The 19090-nt window shown below is 37.0% G+C and overlaps 1 protein-coding gene across 3 annotated transcripts; it reads right to left on the reverse strand.

Annotated features, from left to right (window-relative positions):
* Positions 1–225: 225 nt before the first annotated feature.
* Positions 226–16783, reverse strand: ckap2l (cytoskeleton associated protein 2-like). Of its 3 annotated transcripts, none has more exons than XM_052094794.1 (9): positions 16625–16783; positions 13438–13504; positions 12285–12348; positions 10980–12199; positions 9832–10030; positions 4060–4215; positions 3709–3766; positions 1378–1537; positions 226–1129 (listed from the first exon to the last, which is right to left on the reverse strand). In XM_052094794.1, the coding sequence occupies exons 1-9, from the start codon at positions 16668–16670 to the stop codon at positions 826–828; spliced, it is 2274 nt and encodes a 757-aa protein (XP_051950754.1). In that variant the 5' UTR covers positions 16671–16783; the 3' UTR covers positions 226–825. The 3 variants fall into 3 exon arrangements, with proteins under 3 accessions (XP_051950754.1, XP_051950761.1, XP_051950769.1); XM_052094801.1 differs by lacking the exon at positions 16625–16783 and adding an exon at positions 14042–14411; XM_052094809.1 differs by lacking the exon at positions 16625–16783 and adding an exon at positions 13576–13702.
* Positions 16784–19090: the final 2307 nt, after the last annotated feature.

A 19090-nucleotide genomic window follows, 5' to 3' on the forward strand; every position in this document is an offset into this window, starting at 1 on the left:
TATCAAAACTTTCCGCTGTTTGTTTGACTGGCCTGTCCAGCCTGACACAGCGACATTGGCTCAACCAATGGGGTGAGTTTGGGGTGGGACTATATATTAATACAACCAATAGAAGATGGGTGGAGTTTTCCTGAACCTGTTTGAAAACAGTGATTCATTTTTGCAATGCCGTTTGATTATGCAGAAAAGACACACTTCTCTTTAAATTACATTACCTGAATAATTTGTTTTTACTTTACAATAAAATACAATTTCATATGTCGGAGAACACAAATACACTATTGTTTAGACAACAGGATAATGGACCCTTCAGTTACAACTCAATTAGGGACTAACAAATAAGTTAAGAAATATATTTTATGAATAACAAATCTGTTTATGAAAAATTTTGCAAACAAAAAACACATCTTAGGATTTTTACACCAAAACATATGCAATAATTATTTTGCAGATACAGCAATACATAATGCACACACAAAATACAGGGATAACTTCTGTTGTTTTATCTTTTTCCATACATTGGTACTAACTATGAAGGTATATGCCAAATAGGTTGCATCTAATTAGTGTAGGTCCCAACAGTCAAAGCTAAAGGATATTCTGATATTTTAAACAAGCATTGCTGCTCATATCTGGCTAAAAAGAGATATTTTAAATAATGCAAGAGCTCAGCTAAATGGTCAGTGTGCAGCAAAAGCACAGAACACGCACCCAAAAAACACATTTAACATACAAATAGTTAAACAAGCTTCAAAATATATTTGCTAAAATAATTCAAATGATCCCTGGAGAGAAATTCAGGTCATGGCCTAGTGATAAATATGATTATGTTTCAACCTCATCTGGATAAACAAGTTGAACTGTAACATGGTCTCTCAGTGCTTCATTTTCCCGGAACACATACACAGGGGAGCTCTGGGGTTGTGCGTCACCTTTGAGCTCTCCATTACTCTCGTCCCCGACCACAAGGTCACAAAGAGAGGTCACACATGGGTCATGTTCCTGCAAGGCTGTGGGATAGCACAAAGAGGTTTTCCCAATCCGTACTGAACGGCGCACTGGGGTAAAGAAGCGGATTTCATGCCCGTCTACTCGTCCAGGTTCTCCTCCCTGCTGACTCCTCTTCCCTCTTTAAACAAACAACATAAGTTAGATCTAACTTGTCACATCATAAAAGGGCTGATCTGATCATACTGAGCTATGTCCTATTCTGTCTTTATTGAACATGCTTTCTTTTAGCAAGGCCAGATAGTGTTTATAACCATTTTTACAATTCTCTTTATCAGTGAAATTTACTTAAATGAAAACCCAGACAACAAAGTGGATGGGATAAAGGTTCAAGTTAGTTTTTGTTTGTGTTGTGTGCATGTGCCTTACCCTGGGGTGGCTGTAATTTTATATTTGACAACAGATGAGTCTCCCCTCATTCCACATATGAGGGCACTGACAGGTTTTGGAGTACACATTATGTTATCATGGGCTTCCTGCTCATCATCTGTCTCAGTCTCTACAGGCTCATTAGGAACAGGAGACAAATCTGAATAAAAAAATATGGCAAGATTTATTTGTAATATTTACATACGCTACGTGCTACGACATGCGTAATGTCTAATATGAGTTTTGTGAGAGCGCTATCTGTGGGTGCTTTGTATGTTAATTAAATAATTTGTTATTTCCTGAGAAAAGCACGTCTGTTTTCGGTGTAATGTCTAAACTCAGTTCCTGCATTTATAGTTAAGAGATTCCACCAGCAAGTGGTAATAAAGTTAATGTTCAAACTCTGAAAACACAGTGGAACATTGTCGCCGTTTGATGAGACTAATTTATGAGATGCGTGTTAAACCATTTATAGGTCAAGGTTTATTTTTCAATTATATATTTTATTGTATTTAAATATTATATAATTGGTATTGTTTTTCCCCCACCTATTGCCTCGAGTGATTTTTAATTCACTGCAAAAGGGGCCAGTGGAAGAAGTTGGAGAAAGTGAAATGTTTGGATTTGGTATGATTATTTTTTTTAACACTGTCATTTTGATTATACCTTAGTTTCATTTGAAGTTTATTTTAATCTACTGAAACACAAAACAATTTAACCAAATATATTTTCTAAATTCAATTAAATTTTTTCATATCAAAATCGACCAGTAGAAGTATTTTTACAATCACTGTTAATACTAGCATGATTTGTGTGTCAGTAGATGAAAATTATTGATAATCATTAAGAACCACATTTTCCAAGGAACATGTCACTATCTTAGAAATATGCCCGATATTAAACAAGGAGTCAGTTAATGCACAAAAGAACGCAAATTCATATTTCTGTTCTTCTAATCCAATCCATTTACAATACCAACTTCTTATTAATGTGTTGTCTTTGTTTCCATCACTGGTGCTTGACAGTGAATGGTCTATATAATAGGACGTAGACATGCCGGAGAAGAACCTCTGAATTAAATTGCACTTGACCCAGCCCATTAGCACATTGCGTGTTTAATTTCACCAAACCCACTTGCGCCTAGACGTAGCGCTTTGCACTAGCGCTCTTAAAATAGTGCCCAAAGTGAAAGAAATCTTACATTTTCAAAATGACTTTGTCCTACACTGATTTCACCCAAAACATGCCAGGTAATGGTATGAATTTAAAATGTATATTAAACACAGACCAAAGCCATAGCTATACCTTTAGTGTATTACCCAACAAGTCGTGAGTGGTTTCAGAATAAACCAGGAATATATTTGCTAACTGCACCAAGAAATATAAAAGTTTGTCTAAATGGACATGTGCAGCTTAAAGGAATATTCCGGGTTCAATACAAGTTAAGGTCAATCGGCAGCAGTTGTGGCATAATGTTGATTACCACAAAAAGTAATTTCGACTCATCTCTACTTATCTTTAAAAAAAAGCCAATATCAAGGTTACAGTGAGAAGTGAATAGGTCCAATGTTTGGGAAGTTTAAAACCAGAAATGTGAAGCCTATAATTTAAAAAAAGCACTTACATTAATTCTTCTATTAAAACTCATGTGTTATTTGAGCAGTAAAGGATTTTAGGTTTTATTGACAATACATCGTCATGGCAACAAAGTTGTAAAATTGGCTAAAATGTTAGTAAGCAATTTTATCACGATAAAAATCAAGTTAACATGCATATTGTTTACATCTGGCTAAACCTTTGAAACGTTGAGTCTTTTAACAACAAAAACAATTGCCCCCAATTCCATTGTAAGTGTCTCACTGTAACATTTTTGCTTTTTATTTATTTATTAAATTAAGAAAAGGGAGGTACAATATTAAATATTATGCTACAAATGCTGCCGATTGAGCTTAACTTGTACTGAACCCAAACAATGCAAGTAAATGGGTGTCATCAGGTTGCTGGCTGTATGACGGTCCAAAAAGCATTTATTAACCTGGAGTTGTGTGGATTATTTTTATGCTGCCTAAATATGCATTTTGGACCGTCAAACAGCCAGCAACCTGATGGCACCTGTATACTTCCAATGTATGAACAAAAAGAGCTGAAATGTGCTTATAAAAAGCTTCACTTCGGTCCTGCTGAAGAAGGAAATTCATACACATCTAGGATGGCTTAAAGTAAATAATGAGAGGATTTTTATTTTTGGGTGAACTAACTGCACTTTGGTGAAGTCCCCAAATACTATATATTTGGGACAAAAATATAGAATACCCAATCCTTGCTTTTTACCTTGAGCCTGTCTCTTTTTAAGGATCTCAAAAACCACAGATCGGAGCTCATCCACTGGCTGTTGAGAGAAATTGTAATTAGTGAAAAAAACATTAATATGCTACGTGATGTTTTTTATTTACATATTACTATACATTCCTGCTTAGAAGTAACAGGAATTAGATTATATTCCAGAAAAAAACATTAAATATAATTTAGATATTCTTAATAGTCTTTATCTGAAAATGGCTTCTCAGATAAACCAGAAATTGTTCAAATGCCCTGGCACAGACCAAAACAAGTCACACATACAGAGGAAATAACACCAAAAACAAAGCATGTATTGTTTGGGTGTGAGAGAGAAAATCTGACCTCTCTTACTACACGAACAGCCTCCTGGAACATAGGCAGGATCTCTAGATTTCCTTCTCTTTCCATCAATCTGGCTTGGCAGATCCAGTATTTGGCAAACTTCTGTGCCATTGGCACCCGAGACAGGACGTCTTTGACCTGCTCCACCGGGCAACCCTATAACACAAGACATGATGCACAGAATCTGATAAATTCTGAATGTGCTTGTGAGCGCACATAATAAAAATTCATCTAAATCAGTGATTTTTCAGGTGACCCAAACAGGGCTCCACAATATTTAAAATTTTCGATGGCTTTTTTACAGCAGTTAAAATTAGGAATGGCATTTTATGATCATTGGCAGGGGAAATTAATCTTTAATTAGGATTAGAGGTAGACCGATATATATTGGTTTAACTAATTAATCACTGCCGATATTTGCTTTTAGGAACTACCAGCTATCGGAAAATATCTATGCCGATAGTTGCTGATAGTTTTCTCCATTTCATATTTTCAAAATGAGTCCTCGTTGTGTGTTTAGGCTTCATTATCCTCAAAAATCCCACGTTATAGAAGTTTTTCAGGATATTATTCGGATTTTGGTTTTACAATAAACCGCATCTGGGATTTTATTAATTTTGGACTCTTTTTCTGTGCCCGCTATAGTAAGAAAGAATAAGAATTTTTTTGACATTCGATAAATCGATTTAAAAATCGATTCAGCCAATTATTCGGTTATCGGCCTCTCTCACACCTTAGTTATTTGTAGTGGCAAAATCCACTATTGGTCGACCTCTAACTAGGATGCTTTTTGCAACGATCAAGATATTCCAAAACATTCAAACTAATACTGAAACCAACAGATAAAGGTCTGAACAATGACTGACCAATGACCAAAAATGTGCAACCAAAAATGGGCAATGTGAGTTAATATTTGCATTCCTTGACTCAGACTGTGGTCATGATTTCCTAATATCCCTGATTCAACAGGTGCAGGATGTAGTGACTCGGCTACAGAAGTGAAGTGTGCTGTATTTGAGTAATGCTACTATTACAGTGTGTGAAACACTGATAAAGTCAAATTTGACTATACATTCTTATGTTTTTGTTCCATCCATTTGGATAGAAACAGGATTTATTTTTTTGTATTATTTTTTTTGCTCAAACATTTCCTTTGATTGTTAAGAAGCAGGAACACTCTGCAGTTCTGAATGGGAGGGGTTTTTGTCATGGGGTCTGTTGTTCAAGGCAAAATGTTCAGTCTCACCATTCATACCATGGATGGTGACTAAAGCCATCAATATCTAACATTCTACCAAAATCCCTGTGGTGATGTGGGCATGGCCGAGTGACATCTGTGGAGAGTGAGGCTGGGAGAAGAAGAAAGGTAAGGATTGACACCTGTGGGAAATTATCTCTAACATCTGTTCTGTGATACAGTGAGAGCTGGAGAGGGATAAAAAGGGTGTCCATACCTCCGGAGGGGAGACCGAGAGATGCATGCAGAAGAGTGTTCAGTGTTTTTTTTTGCTGAAAAGCAAAACCCAGCTCCTGCTTCCTCCTAAACAAAGAAAGCTAGAGACCTGTCACAATCTCTTTTTGTGTTTCACGTTATAAAATGAACTCACAGGAGTTTAGAACAACAGGAAGATGACTAAATGATTGAGTGATCCATTATAAACATGCTCTCTTATCACATCCAGTAATTCTTATATGACACCGAAGGCATTTAATGTGATTCACTGAAACCATAGCATTGTTTAACCACAGAAAAAAAGGACATGGTCATCCTGCTCTCTCATGTTCTTGAAAGGATACAACTCCCACAAAAGATACATTTTGTAATTAGCAGTTAACTTTATGCAAATGTATTAATTTGTACCTAGAATAATTTATAGAATATGAATTTATATTAAACCAAGGTATTTGTTTTTATTACACATATTTATACATTTAGCAGATGGTTTAATCCAAAGAAAAAAATATAAGAAGCAATAAATCTAAGTGAGAACATACGGAAGAGGATTAGGGCCAAGCAATAATAAAAAAAATAAAGCCATCTCGAGATTAAAGTCATTATAATGCGAGATTAAACTCGGTTAAATTTCGAGAAAAAAGTCGAAATACAATCTTGAGAATAAACTCATTAAATATCGAGAATAAAGTCGTTGTGTTTAGAAAAACTCTAAGTTTAATCTGCATTATAATGACTTTATTCGTATTTAATGAGTTTATTCTCAAGATTGTATTTGACTTTTTCTAAATTTACAGTTTAATCTCGATTATAATGACTTTAATCTCGATATTTAATGAGTTTATTCTCAAGATTGTATTTGACTTTTTCTAAATTTACGAGTTTAATCTCGCATTATAATGACTTTAATCTCGATATTTAATTAGTTTATTCTCAAGATTGTATTTCGACTTTTTTCGAAATTTACGAGTTTAATCTATATTTAATGAGTTTATTCTCAAGATTGTATTTCGACTTTTTTCTCGAAATTTAACGAGTTTAATCTCGCATTATAATGACTTTATTCTCGAGATGGTTTTATTTTTTTATTATTGCTTGGCCCTAATCCTCTTCCATACAAGTAGTGCTCCATACCAAAGTTCAATACGTTAGTCATGCATTTCTATTTAACGCATGATTTAAAACTATTTTTGACCTAGTTTAGCTTTGGAAAAAATATTATATTATGAATTATGTTTTCTATTGTATTGTTATTTTCATCTGTCAATTTATACTTATTTTATTTCTGGAAAGCCATTTTGCAAGATTCTGGCCTTCTGTTTTTCTTTTTAGTTTGGCCATCAGTATTTGTCTTTCATAATAAACTCGATCTTCCCTAAACTCTGATTAACATGGACTATTGCCCAGATGTGAACCAAAAACACATGTGCATAACTTAAAAATTACATAAAGAGGACAATTGTTCGGTTTAAAAGGTTCATATATTAGATTTTGTCCTGAGGTCTACAACAATAATCATTTTATAATGTCCAGGGATGCAAAATGGTCCAATATGATTCACATGGGTTGTTTAGAACAAGCGGCTTTTAACATAAGCTTTAAAAAGTATTAATCTTTTTGGACTAGGGAGGAAGTTTAGCCAATAATCTTGCTTGTTTCTTTGTTTAATATTTAAATTATTTAGTTTAGCAGTTACTGTAAGATGAGTTTCTTTGCAGTTTATTCTTCAAAAACACATTTGCTCAGATGTTTTCCTTCTATCAGCTAGCATGGTATGGTCTGCTTTCGCCATGACACATAGAATCTCATCTTAACAAGGTACACCTTAACCAAATTTACTTCATTAGTATTATGCTATTTGGCCTGTGGCCTAGGCACACCTAGCTAGCATACACTTATAGCTGTTCGGAGCATGCTAACTAAGTATATAAGTGTTTTTCTAGCAGTAGCAAGTCTCTGTACTTGCTCTGCAGAAGCAGCAGCGTACCACATCTAGTCCACAAAGATCAATATCCTATCAATATGACATACACTCACATGCTAAATCTCTCCAAGGTTTTTTTAAATATTTTAAGGAAAATTGTATTTCTCATCATATGGCGCCTTTGAATCCTATTTCATAATAGCTGCATTTCCACTAAAAGGCCAAATTAGGGCATGCCAGGGTGTAAGGCAGGGTGCCAATGTGTTTGCATTCAAAGGCAAAGAGCAAACGTATGATCTTTGAGAAAATCAACAAACGAACTTTCTCACAATTAGCAACTCTTCCTGAGGCACCAAACCCCACTGAGCGAAGACTGCAAATTCACACCTCATTGTTGCCCTTCCACATCTGTCCCATTCTCTCTTCTCTCCCCCATTCAGCTCAGAATCACCTAAGATCTGTATGTAACAAAAGTCTATATCTGATGTATACAAATAATGTAACTAGTGTAACATGTTTGGTATCATTTAAAATGTCTCAGTGCGTCTGGTATAGTGTTCTTATTCCCAGGTTTGTAAAACTTAATGACAACAAAGTTATAAGGTCTTTGCCAAATACTGAATAATTCTGGAGGTCTATCCCCCTCTTTGAAGGTTTAACACCAGGAAATCAAAGGATAATACCATTAGGTAATACACAATGTGTATTCTGTCTGGATATTTAAGGAGTGCTGGTTCTCTGTAGTCAGACGATCCCACACAGTTTACTGTGTGTAATTTATATCATGTAATTTCAATTTGAATTCCTTAGGTTTTGATAAAATGTCTAACTTTGACTTATCACTGTCTAATTGGAATTGATGAATTTATTATGTTACCAGGTTAATAAATTGTAAACATTTGATTTTATTCTGACTGACTCTGAAATTGTTTTCCCAAAAAGATTAAACGATTCGTATGTTACCGCAAGTCTGTGTCAGATTAGTGACGACTAATATTTGGCATCAATTCAAGTGTACTTGGTTTGCAAAGACAAAAATGGAATTTCCGTTTAGAACAGCAAACGCTGCTTGACCAATCTAAATCCGGTGTGTCTTACCTCTGTTTTAATTTGATGTTTCTCCAGATAAGTGTATGTGGGAAACCACGCATGGCCAATCCAAAAGGCCAATCCAAAGCTATTACAAGAAAAGTTACGTTGGTCAACTTACATCTGTAATAGTGGCCGTGACCTCTACTTAAGAAAACGTTAAGTTAAACTCAAGTGTATGCAATTCAATGGGGGCTATACTGAAGTATCTTTGATTGTGTAAACGTGAATGTGACCGATCTTAGGTATATAGCAATTACCTCTGTTTGATGATCCAATACTGGCTGCTTGTGATCGTGAGACCCGCAGTGTAGAGAAAAACACGCGAGGACCTCAAAGCGATAGTTAGAGTTTCCTAATCTGAACGGGTAAAATATAATTAAAGGAGTTGAAAAGAATAATCAAACATTCGCTCACTTTTAATGATGCTCAGATATCATTAAAACCTTTTTCATTTATGGAGTCGAAATAACGAGGTAATACATAACAGAAAATGTATTTCATTTAATCTTCTTGTGTTGCGTAACAAGAAAGACAGTAACGCGCAGAGACCTTCACCTGTATTATTGGACCGATAAACTGGCTGACAAAGTGGGCTAGTTGAATTCCCACTGTCACTTCCGGGGCTTCATCGTGCCACCTCCGGGCTTCATTGGGGCCAATGACCCGCCGATTACTCTTGGCCAAACAAGGCCAACTGGGGATTGAGGCGAGGTCATTGTCAAAAGGTGGAGTTTCAGTGAGTCAGGTCAGCACAAACATTGCCAAACTTGCAGGTTGCATATCCAGCACACAACAGTACAGGATCGAGAAAATTTTAAGCAGGCACAGTACAAATCTGTTAAAACGCACAATGGACAAAGTGGTGCCCAATGACCATAGTTTGAGATCATGGACGTGGGCATCATCCCACTGTTAGTGGAGAGACAACTCGGGACACCATGGCAGTTACAGTCGGTGAGTTGTCAACGCTAACTTGTATTTCTAGATATTTAATGTTTACATATGATGTAAACTCGATTTTATAAATAAACATAACATGATACCTCAGCTTGAGCTTTCCTCTTGCTTGTGAAATGGGCAAGGTGTGTGACTTTGGCACCAGGGTGGTTTATTAAGGGCGGTTTTTAGGGCAATGCTGCAGGGCTATTTGCCTGATGATGGCACAGACCGTTTTCGGCCTTGCAAGCAAGGTCTGAGGCTATTGGCCCCAGCTGTGGAGTTGAAAGATAGTGGAAAAGCGGCTAATGAGCCACTAAATTTATTCTGATGCAACTTTAAGAAAGGGTATAAAATAAAATAATACCTGCTGTAATAATTTAATGCAGTCATCAAGTGATCGGCCCACAGCAAAGACAAAGTCATGAACATATTCTTCCTGCTCCATAGAAGTCCAATATGGCTGAGGAAAAGCAGAGACCGTCTTCCTCCTCACCAGCCGGACAGGCATTGGGGGACGTTTATATGTAACACCCCTTGCATCCCGCCACTCCTGAAGTTTACGCCTGTGACAGACATCACATATTTTACAATTTGACCCATAAATTAACAATATCATTTTAATAATAAACTATATTTTATCATGATTTAGAAAAGAACATAGAACATATTAAATGTTAATTAAGCTAATATGTGTAATTTTAAATCACAGCATTATATGCAGAGACAACTACAAGCAAGCTATTCATAGGTAAATTTGTTTGATAATCCTGGATGGATAGCAACACTGGCCCAAAATAAACTTGAGCCTGGCGGGTGGGCTCTCTGTTTGATGATCAATGGAAGACGGGGGAGTGTTCAGAAAACCAGTTGAAACAGTCATTACTTTTTTGTTTATTATAAGTCCATTTGGTGATACTAGTGCAGCAGAATATTTGAAGTGGTATAATTTTAAAATGTATATCATTTTCTGCCATTAGTGTCATGGAACTGCAAAAATAATCACTAGAAAATTGCAAAATACTGATTATATAAAATCCCCCCATCTTCCATTGGTTGTACAAACAGCGAGTTCTGCCCTAAACTCACACCACCGGTCGAGCCAATGTTGCAGAGTCAGACTGGACGGGGCGTAGAGACAGTGTCAAGACTACCGTCTGCTTCGTTTGTCTGTGCCATTCACGGTCTACTCTTTTAATCGTGAGCCCATATGGACGCGCACAGGCTAACGACATGTCAAAACGCGGACTGTCCTTGTGTCTAGAAAAATGAATCAACATGTGGCAGTAGCTGTGTACTGTACTGATGATGAAATTAGCGTGACACTCACTTTGCAAGAGATGTGCCAATAGGCGGAAAACCGAAGTATACTTTTTTACGGTGAAATCCACCTACAAATGGTCTACATATAGCTGACTCTGCACATTACTTTGGGATACAAGAGAATTTTACCAATGGAAAAAATGTAACATCAGTTTCATAGGTAGTTTCTCAATTCAGCATAAGTAAACTCACAGTCTCTCCTCCTGAGCTGCAGTCGGCTTCTTCCTTCCATCCACAGGGGCTGTCCTGACACCCTGAGTACTGGGACACAAACTGGGTTTAGGAGTCTGAAACTGCACGGTTGGCTTGGCCTGGCTGGATCTCTTAGTGAGTGGCTGAAGGTCTTGAGGGGCATTGGTAGACTGTGGCAGCACAGAACTCTTGGTGTTTCGACCAAATGGTTTGGTGGACGCAGTGGCATTGGTTAGTTTAACTGCAGTTTGTGGTTTATTTTTGATGACTGCCATATTTCCACTATTTGCAGGCTTAAACACAGTTGAAGAGACACTTGTTCTCGTGGCTTTATTTATGATAGAGTTAAGAGATATGCTTTTCGCAGCATCTACTCTTGTGTCAACATGTGAAATGTCCTTTCTCTGATTTGGCCTTTCTGTTGTGGATTGTGTTTTTCGGGTCATCTGCTTATTGCACTGAGCATTTGTGTTGTGTGTTTTGCTGTTATTCCCAAGTTTTGGTGCTGCACTCTGATTTCTGTGCTTTTGTGGGAGTTTTGCTGGCACAGCCTGGGTTTTAGAAACATTGTTTGTCTGAATTTTTGTCTCATTCCGGTTTGCTGGATTTTGGCTCTTCAGTTGCATCTTGGCAGTTGAGGTTGTTTGGACACTAATTTTTGCAACCATGTTAACTGAAACCAATTTTTTATCCAAAGGCCTCTTTAACTGATGGTCTGTCTTAGTATGCCTGTTATCTGTTCCTTTATAGGGGATACCACGTTCAGATTGTGAAAGACCACCGATTGAAACCAGACTTGAATTTTTTGACTTCTGAGTCTTATTTGCAGAGCTGGAAGATGACCGAGTTTGCTTGTTGGCGTTGCTTTGGACATTCTGATGGCTTTGCTGATGGGTTCCATTTGCTGTGTGGGAAAACAGACCAGTTTTCTCAGCTTTGTGCAGTTTCCTTTGTGCAGCAATATGAATGGAAGCTATTCTGTTGCTCTGTGACCTCTGAAATTCTGCTTGGCAAACAGCAGGTTTGTGCAAGAACAGTGAAGCATTACGGGAATTACTGGAACACAGTGGTGGGGGTCTGGCTAACGAACCAGTTCCGAGTTTTGTTTTTGATGAGGTGGAGTTGGTAATCTTTTTATCAAGCTCTGCCAATGTCTTCACTCTCATAATTTCTTTGACATTTGTGCCATTAATGTCACAATTCTCCTTTTCATCACCTGTCTGAGAAAAACAAACAGACTTCAATACAACAGTCAACTCTATCACTACATAGAATAGTTAAAAATCTTTTATCCAACAAACTTACAATTTTAGATTTCTCCTTAGTTTCTGTAAGTTTCTTCGTAACAGGCTTGTCCTTTAGATAAGGTCTTGGAGGAAAAACAGGCAATTGTAAATTGATTCTGAACATAAATACAGATTGTTTTGTGACTTAGTGGTTGATCAATATGGGTTTTTCAATGGTTGATGCCAATATTTTCAATGGTTGATGCCAATATTTAAAAGATATAGCCTAATGCTGATATATAAATAATAACATTTGAAGGTGCACCAAGTAACTTTTGTCTTTGTGTAATCTTGGACTAGACGTTTTTAGTTTCAGATGCGATTGTAAAAATTTTGAATTCAGTCAGCCATGATTACTTCAATGAGTGAAAGTGGCAAATAACAGGATGGTTACTGAGATTAAGCGAGAAGTATTTGGCTGGTCATGTGATTCTAACATGGCAGCCCCATTATGTGGACCATCTCCATGTAGAATATTTTATAGCTTTTATAAGGTTACTGATATGACTGGAGTCTTCATTTTAATGCGAGTGGTCATGATTTACTCCATATATTGCAAAATTACAATTAATGTCTTTATGAGTTAAACTTTAATTAGGGAAAAACTTACTGAGTGCACCTTTAATGATGGTGAATGAGCCATACACAAAATTACTCAAATCAAATTAACACTTATTTTGCATATCATTTAGTCAGAATTCACCAAAAATATGTGAAATGTCAAGACTGGACATTGAAATGACAAGATGCTTCTATGGACCCTTTTCACACATCCGCATTCATGAAGCGGAACAATGCAGTGAATGGGGGGGCTACAGCAAATGTAATTTTTACTTAACCGTTTGCTCCAACAGCAAAAGAAAAAAATGATTACTCTTTCACAGCTTTGTAAAAGAAGATACAAATATACAGCGCTGGATAACAGCAGTAAGAAGAGAGAAACAGACCAAATTTTCTGCCAGCAGCTGTGTTAGAAGCCTTGTGGCAGCTATGGTAACTCATTTCTATATTTTTTTTAACTTATTCCAGGGTAATATAATACACAGTACAATGTTATAAATGTATATATATTTATTTATATTTATAAATTGGAAATATAAAAATGTTTGCTACATTTACATTGATAAAGAAGGCGGAAACACGTCATAACATGTCTGTGTTAGACCACCTACTTTGGATTAGGTGCTTTCAGTCTGCCTTTTGCTGCCAGGTATTCTGCCAATTTAAGTTTGCGCTGCTCTGTAAATAAAAGAAAAAAATTCAGCATACTTAAATTGATCAAATAATAAAGTTTAACTGCACATGCCTACCTTATTATATTAAAACCACACACTAAATTGGGACATCCCAATTTCAGTGAGACTTTTCATTCCTTAATTAAACTGTCTTTACAGTCTGCAACACCTGGAAGACCTCACATGGCACTTAAAAGGATTTACAATCTTTTTAGGGGACATTTGATCCTAACAAATAGGCAGCAAAGCTTGACCCACAAGTTTGTTATATATATATATATATATATATATATATATATATATATATATATATATATATCATGGTGGGAACTAGGGCTGCGGAATTAATCGAAATTAAATCGAAACCGCGATATGACATTGTGCGATTATTAAATTGCGAAGGGCAGCGATTTAATTAAATAAATAAATAGTCTGCTCCCTTCAAAGTTGATCTGCGCTGCTCTGTCCGGTCTATATTAAGTCAGAGAATTACAGTGTTTTCAGAGCGTTTCTGTGCTCCACAACTCCCTCTCATGCTTACAGTAACAGAAGTGCTCCGAGTTCGGTTCCATCTGCTTATGTGCGCTAAACGCGTTATTTACACTAAACTGGCGCGTCCTGCGTGAAGCGTTTTTTATTATTATCTGCGAAGCAGAATTTCAGAGTCCGCAAGGCACGGGTATCATAATAATAACGCAGAATACAAGATGGGATTACGGAAGCTCAAAGAGGCCATGCGTTATTATTATTTTTCTGTCTCGTTTTCTCGTGATCTCGACATAACTAAGGTTGTTATCTCGTGATTATGACTTAATTTTCTCGCGATCTCGGCATAACAAAAAGTTGTTTTCTCGTGATCTCGACATAACAAAAAGTTGTTTTCTCGTGATCATGACTTAATTTTCGAGATCTCGACGTCTCTCTGTCATTGACAACTTCCAGATTAGTGTCAGACACTTTAGAAGAAGACTATCACGTCTACAACTTTTTCGTAGAAAATACAGTGAACGTTTGGTCAATTTCATTGCCAGCCAACTTGAGGGACCGGGACGTCTGCATGACTGCGGTCAAGCCAGCCGCGATTTAGATCCGAGTGCGCGCATATTACAGTATTAACGGTACTTTGCGGAAAGCACATAAAGACGTGCTTCTTGACTCCTGTTGAGTGCAGAAGAAAGCGAGTCTTTCTATATTGATGAAAAGCGTTTATTAAGTGTTTGTGAAGTGCTGCCTGGTGTTTATTAATATGTTTGATTTAGCCTATGTGAAAGGTGACTGGTTAGAATACTCTTGGATAGGGCAGGTGAATATTTTATAACCAAAGTGTAATGAATTAACATAACTTTACATTTACATATAATAAATTGTACTTTTCTGACAAAGATCTCTCATTGTCCTTCATACCTTGTAATAAACTTTTAATTGTAAATCCTGTAGCTCAATTAAAAACTGTATAGAAAATTAAAGGCAAAATCAACTTTTTGTTATGTCAAGATCACGAGAAAACAACTTTTTGTTATGTCGAGATCACGAGAAAACAACTTTTGTTATGTCGAGATCACGAGAAAACAACTTTTTGTTATGTCGAGATCACGAGAAAACAACTTTTGTTATGTCATGATCACGAGAAAACAACCGTAGTTATGTCGAGATCACGAGAAAACGAGACAGAAAAATAATAATAACGCATGGCCTCTTTGAGCTTCCGTATGGGGTATAATTAAAACATCTTTATTAAATGATTACTGAGCAAACAGCATTAACACATGTAATCCACACATCTCTTCAGTCTCCTGTCATTTGTTTACCTCACGAGAGAGCGTGTCGCTCTTATTACACTCCTCGCGGAAACAAGTGAAAGCGGAACTAATATTACCAACATCCAACAAAACGAAAAGGAAGGAACATACATATAATAAATCAATATCAAATATTTAGATACTATAATAGTGCATTGCTAAAATAAAATATAATAAAATAATGAATAAAAATAATTTAAATGTGACAAACTAATAAAAATGTTCACTTTAAATTTAATTACACCAATCGGTTATCAGTTCAACTTCAGTTTGAAATTAAGCCTCGTTCTTTAGGACTATCTTATATACAGTAAATAATAGTTTGTATAAGCCTACTAGTTTTTAAGGCCTAGAATAAAGAGTAACATTTATATTTTAAAATTATATTTTGTGTATACTGAATTATTGACTGACAACAAAAACTAGGCAACAACTATGGTTTTACTGACAGGGAAATTAATTAACACTGACACATTGAGCAGAAAGCTTATATATATATATGGTGTATATATATACACCAAAACTATAACCAGTTTTGACAGCTGCTGATAAAAAGTTAAATGATCAGCATCGATTGATGAGGTGAAAAGAAAATTGGAGATCGGTATTGGATGTTAATATCCTGATTGGAGCATCCCTGATATTCAAGGTGACTGTTTCAAAAACTAATGATGATGATTAGTGGGCTGAGACCACAAAATGGACAAAAACAGGTGGATGGTAACATTTGGATATGAAGAAGACTTTGTTTCACTGTTTATATATGTATTTGTTTGTGGTTGAACTGAAAAAAGGTCTCAGTTTGGTTCTGTTTAAGAGGGCTCAAGTGTGAAAACCCCAGTAGCCTTTTTGCAGTTGAACATGTGGAAAACATTACCATTATAATCGCAGTTCAAATCGCAATATTATTCGAAATAATCGCAATATGACTTTTTGTCCAAATCGTGCAGTGCTTGGGAACTACTCACTGACTTATATTCTTTTGTAATAAGGCTCTCTCTGAATTATTAGTATTACAATATAATCAAAATCCAAGCCCTTAACAAAAACAAAGACATTTTAGTCCCTTTGTGAAGCACGCACGCACGCACACGCGCGCGCACACACACACACACACACACACACACACTAATACAATGCTCTGAATAACAGCTCATTGGTTTCAAACTCATGCTAGATGATTTCCCGACAAAAAGTCAAATTAACACTACTTGCTCTGTCGGACGAAAGATAAACGCAAGTGAAACAATCGTTACACTAAATATCTAACATTGTACATAATTAAATTGACAAGCCTGCAATAAATTTATAAAAGACCGCTTTACCTGTTTTAGATAGATTAGATACGTGTTCATTCGTTGCTGTTTCCATCGCTTTACGATCACCTAATGAGTAATTGCTTCAATATCCGAACAAATAAAGTACAATCGTTGTTTATAACAATATACGGGAGTCTATATTAGCAGCACACAATGTTGCTAACGCATCGTCCACAACTGTCGCTTGAATTTTGTGGGGATACGCCCCTCTCGGTTCCCATTGGTCCGTTCAAAACTTTGGAGAGCGACCATTGGTTAGTTGAAGATTCATATTGTTTGTGGTTCGTTATAAATGCAGAGAAGATTTAGCGGAGACGGGCCACTTCTATTGAAATGAATGGGAGAAAAAGGAACGCCCAAGCAAGAAGCACTAGCGAGCGCCCAACGGTCAACGGATATAGAAAGTAAGTTCCGCCTTACAGGTAAAATAGCCAATCATATTTTAGATACGGACATTACCTGTCAATCATCTCAGTAACACGCATTAGCTATATAACCGGGGAAATTGCGTGTTTTAGCATAATTTGAGGAATAGATGCACAATTTATGAATCCAATATTATCGAATTTTATTGCTGATTTAAGATATGTTCCTTGATCTTAATCTTGACCAACCCTTTTCAGATTTCGGCGTTCCCCCACTCAAGTAGATAGGAGCTGCACTGGCATGACTGGAAATAGCTTCCACAGAGCGTTCCAAACATGGCCGATAGTGGACTGACTTGCTAGAGAGACTTTGACACATACAAACGCCGCACATGGTTTCATGTTTTGGGCGTGTCAAAGCAATGCAGACATGACTCATTATTCTATATCGCCAACTGGTGTAACTAAGTAGATACAAAACAAACAAAACAGGCCAACAAGCCATGGAAAGCTATATAAAAATAGATGGCTTTGAAGCTCAGGGAAAGTGTAACAATAGTTGGGAAATAAGCTAAAAGTATATGCTATTCGTATCTTAAAATATGAATAAGTTTCTCTATATTTTTATCTTCTTTTACAAATATTTTATTAAGATTTTTCATTAAAGTATCTTGACTCATAAATCTGCACAGGATCAATATTAATAAAAAAAAATTTTTCCTCAAGTAAAAATAATTTATCTTATTTTTAAACAAGTTGTAATGCATTTATCCACTTGTAGTAGATTACATTTTATGGTCAAGTCTTTTTTCAATGTTAATATATTATTGATAAATATCAATATACTCAGGGAAGTAGTGCAGGTATGCGCAGGTATACGGCGTATACCCACTTCTAAATTCCCTCTGATGCGCATCATTCAGTAGTGCCCTACGTTAGCCAAAAATCATGACAGTCCAGCACATGAATAGCTAATCAAATCGCATGTGAATAAATGCAAATATACCCTTAAAAACACTCAGTTAAGACAGTGATGCGGTCAGGACGGAGGCGCCAGCTTCAATTGAAATATGATTGCTCCGCTCCGTCCCCTAACCCAGTCAGAAAGGATGCCGACAGTGACAGAGATGCTGCCTCTTCAACTACAACTTCGAATGTAGTCATCGAAGACGTCAACCATGGTGAGCAATTTTTAAAAGCAGGACCTTGTAAATTATTTTAATAACTTATGTCAGTGCTCGAAATCACAATTTGCCCATCACTGTATGTCATGGGAGAAACAGTCAGTCACACATAGGAGTAGGATAAATTGAGATTTCGATTCTGAACAGACAACTAGGGATGGAAAAATGAAGCCTTTTGAAGCTTATCTCCATTTGTTTCGGGAAAAGATTATAAGCATCAGGATTGTCAAAAACAGTGCCACTTTGTGTCAGATTAATTTCAAGCAGCAATTAACGGGGTTCAAGCGGTTTAAGGCCTTTACGCATATGCGTAAAAAGGTATTCGTTTTATTTAGCAAGCATGTAACTGCCTAGATCATAGATGGAAAACACAATTTACAGCCATCCATCTTCTACCGCTTATCCGAAGTCGGGTCACGGGGTAGCAGCTCCAGCAGGGGGCCCCAAACTTCCCTTTCCCGAGCCACATTAACCAGCTCTGACTGGGGGACCCCGAGGCATTCCCAGGCCAGTGTGGAAATGTAATCTCTCCACCTTGTCCTGGGTCTTCCCCTAGGCCTCCTCCCAGCTGGACGTGCCTGAAACCCCTACCTAAGGAGGCGCCCAGGTGGCATCCTTACCAGATGACCAAACCGCCTCAACTGGCTCCTTTCGACGCAACGGAGCAGTGACTCTACTCTGAGCTCCTCACCCTATCTCTAAGGGAGAAAACTGCCACCCTTCTGAGGAAACCCATTTCGGCCGCTTGTACTCGCGACCTAGTACTTTTGGTCATGACCCATCCCTCATGACCATAGGTGAGGGTAGGAACGGAAATTGACCGGTAGATCGAGATCAGCTCAGCTCTCTTTTTGTGACAACGGTGCGATAAAACGAGTGCAATACTGCCCCCGCTGCCCTGATTCTCCGGCCAAACTCCCACT

The sequence above is a fragment of the Xyrauchen texanus genome, chromosome 3, assembly GCF_025860055.1.
Source record: "Xyrauchen texanus isolate HMW12.3.18 chromosome 3, RBS_HiC_50CHRs, whole genome shotgun sequence".
Classification (NCBI taxonomy): Eukaryota; Metazoa; Chordata; class Actinopteri; order Cypriniformes; family Catostomidae; genus Xyrauchen; species Xyrauchen texanus.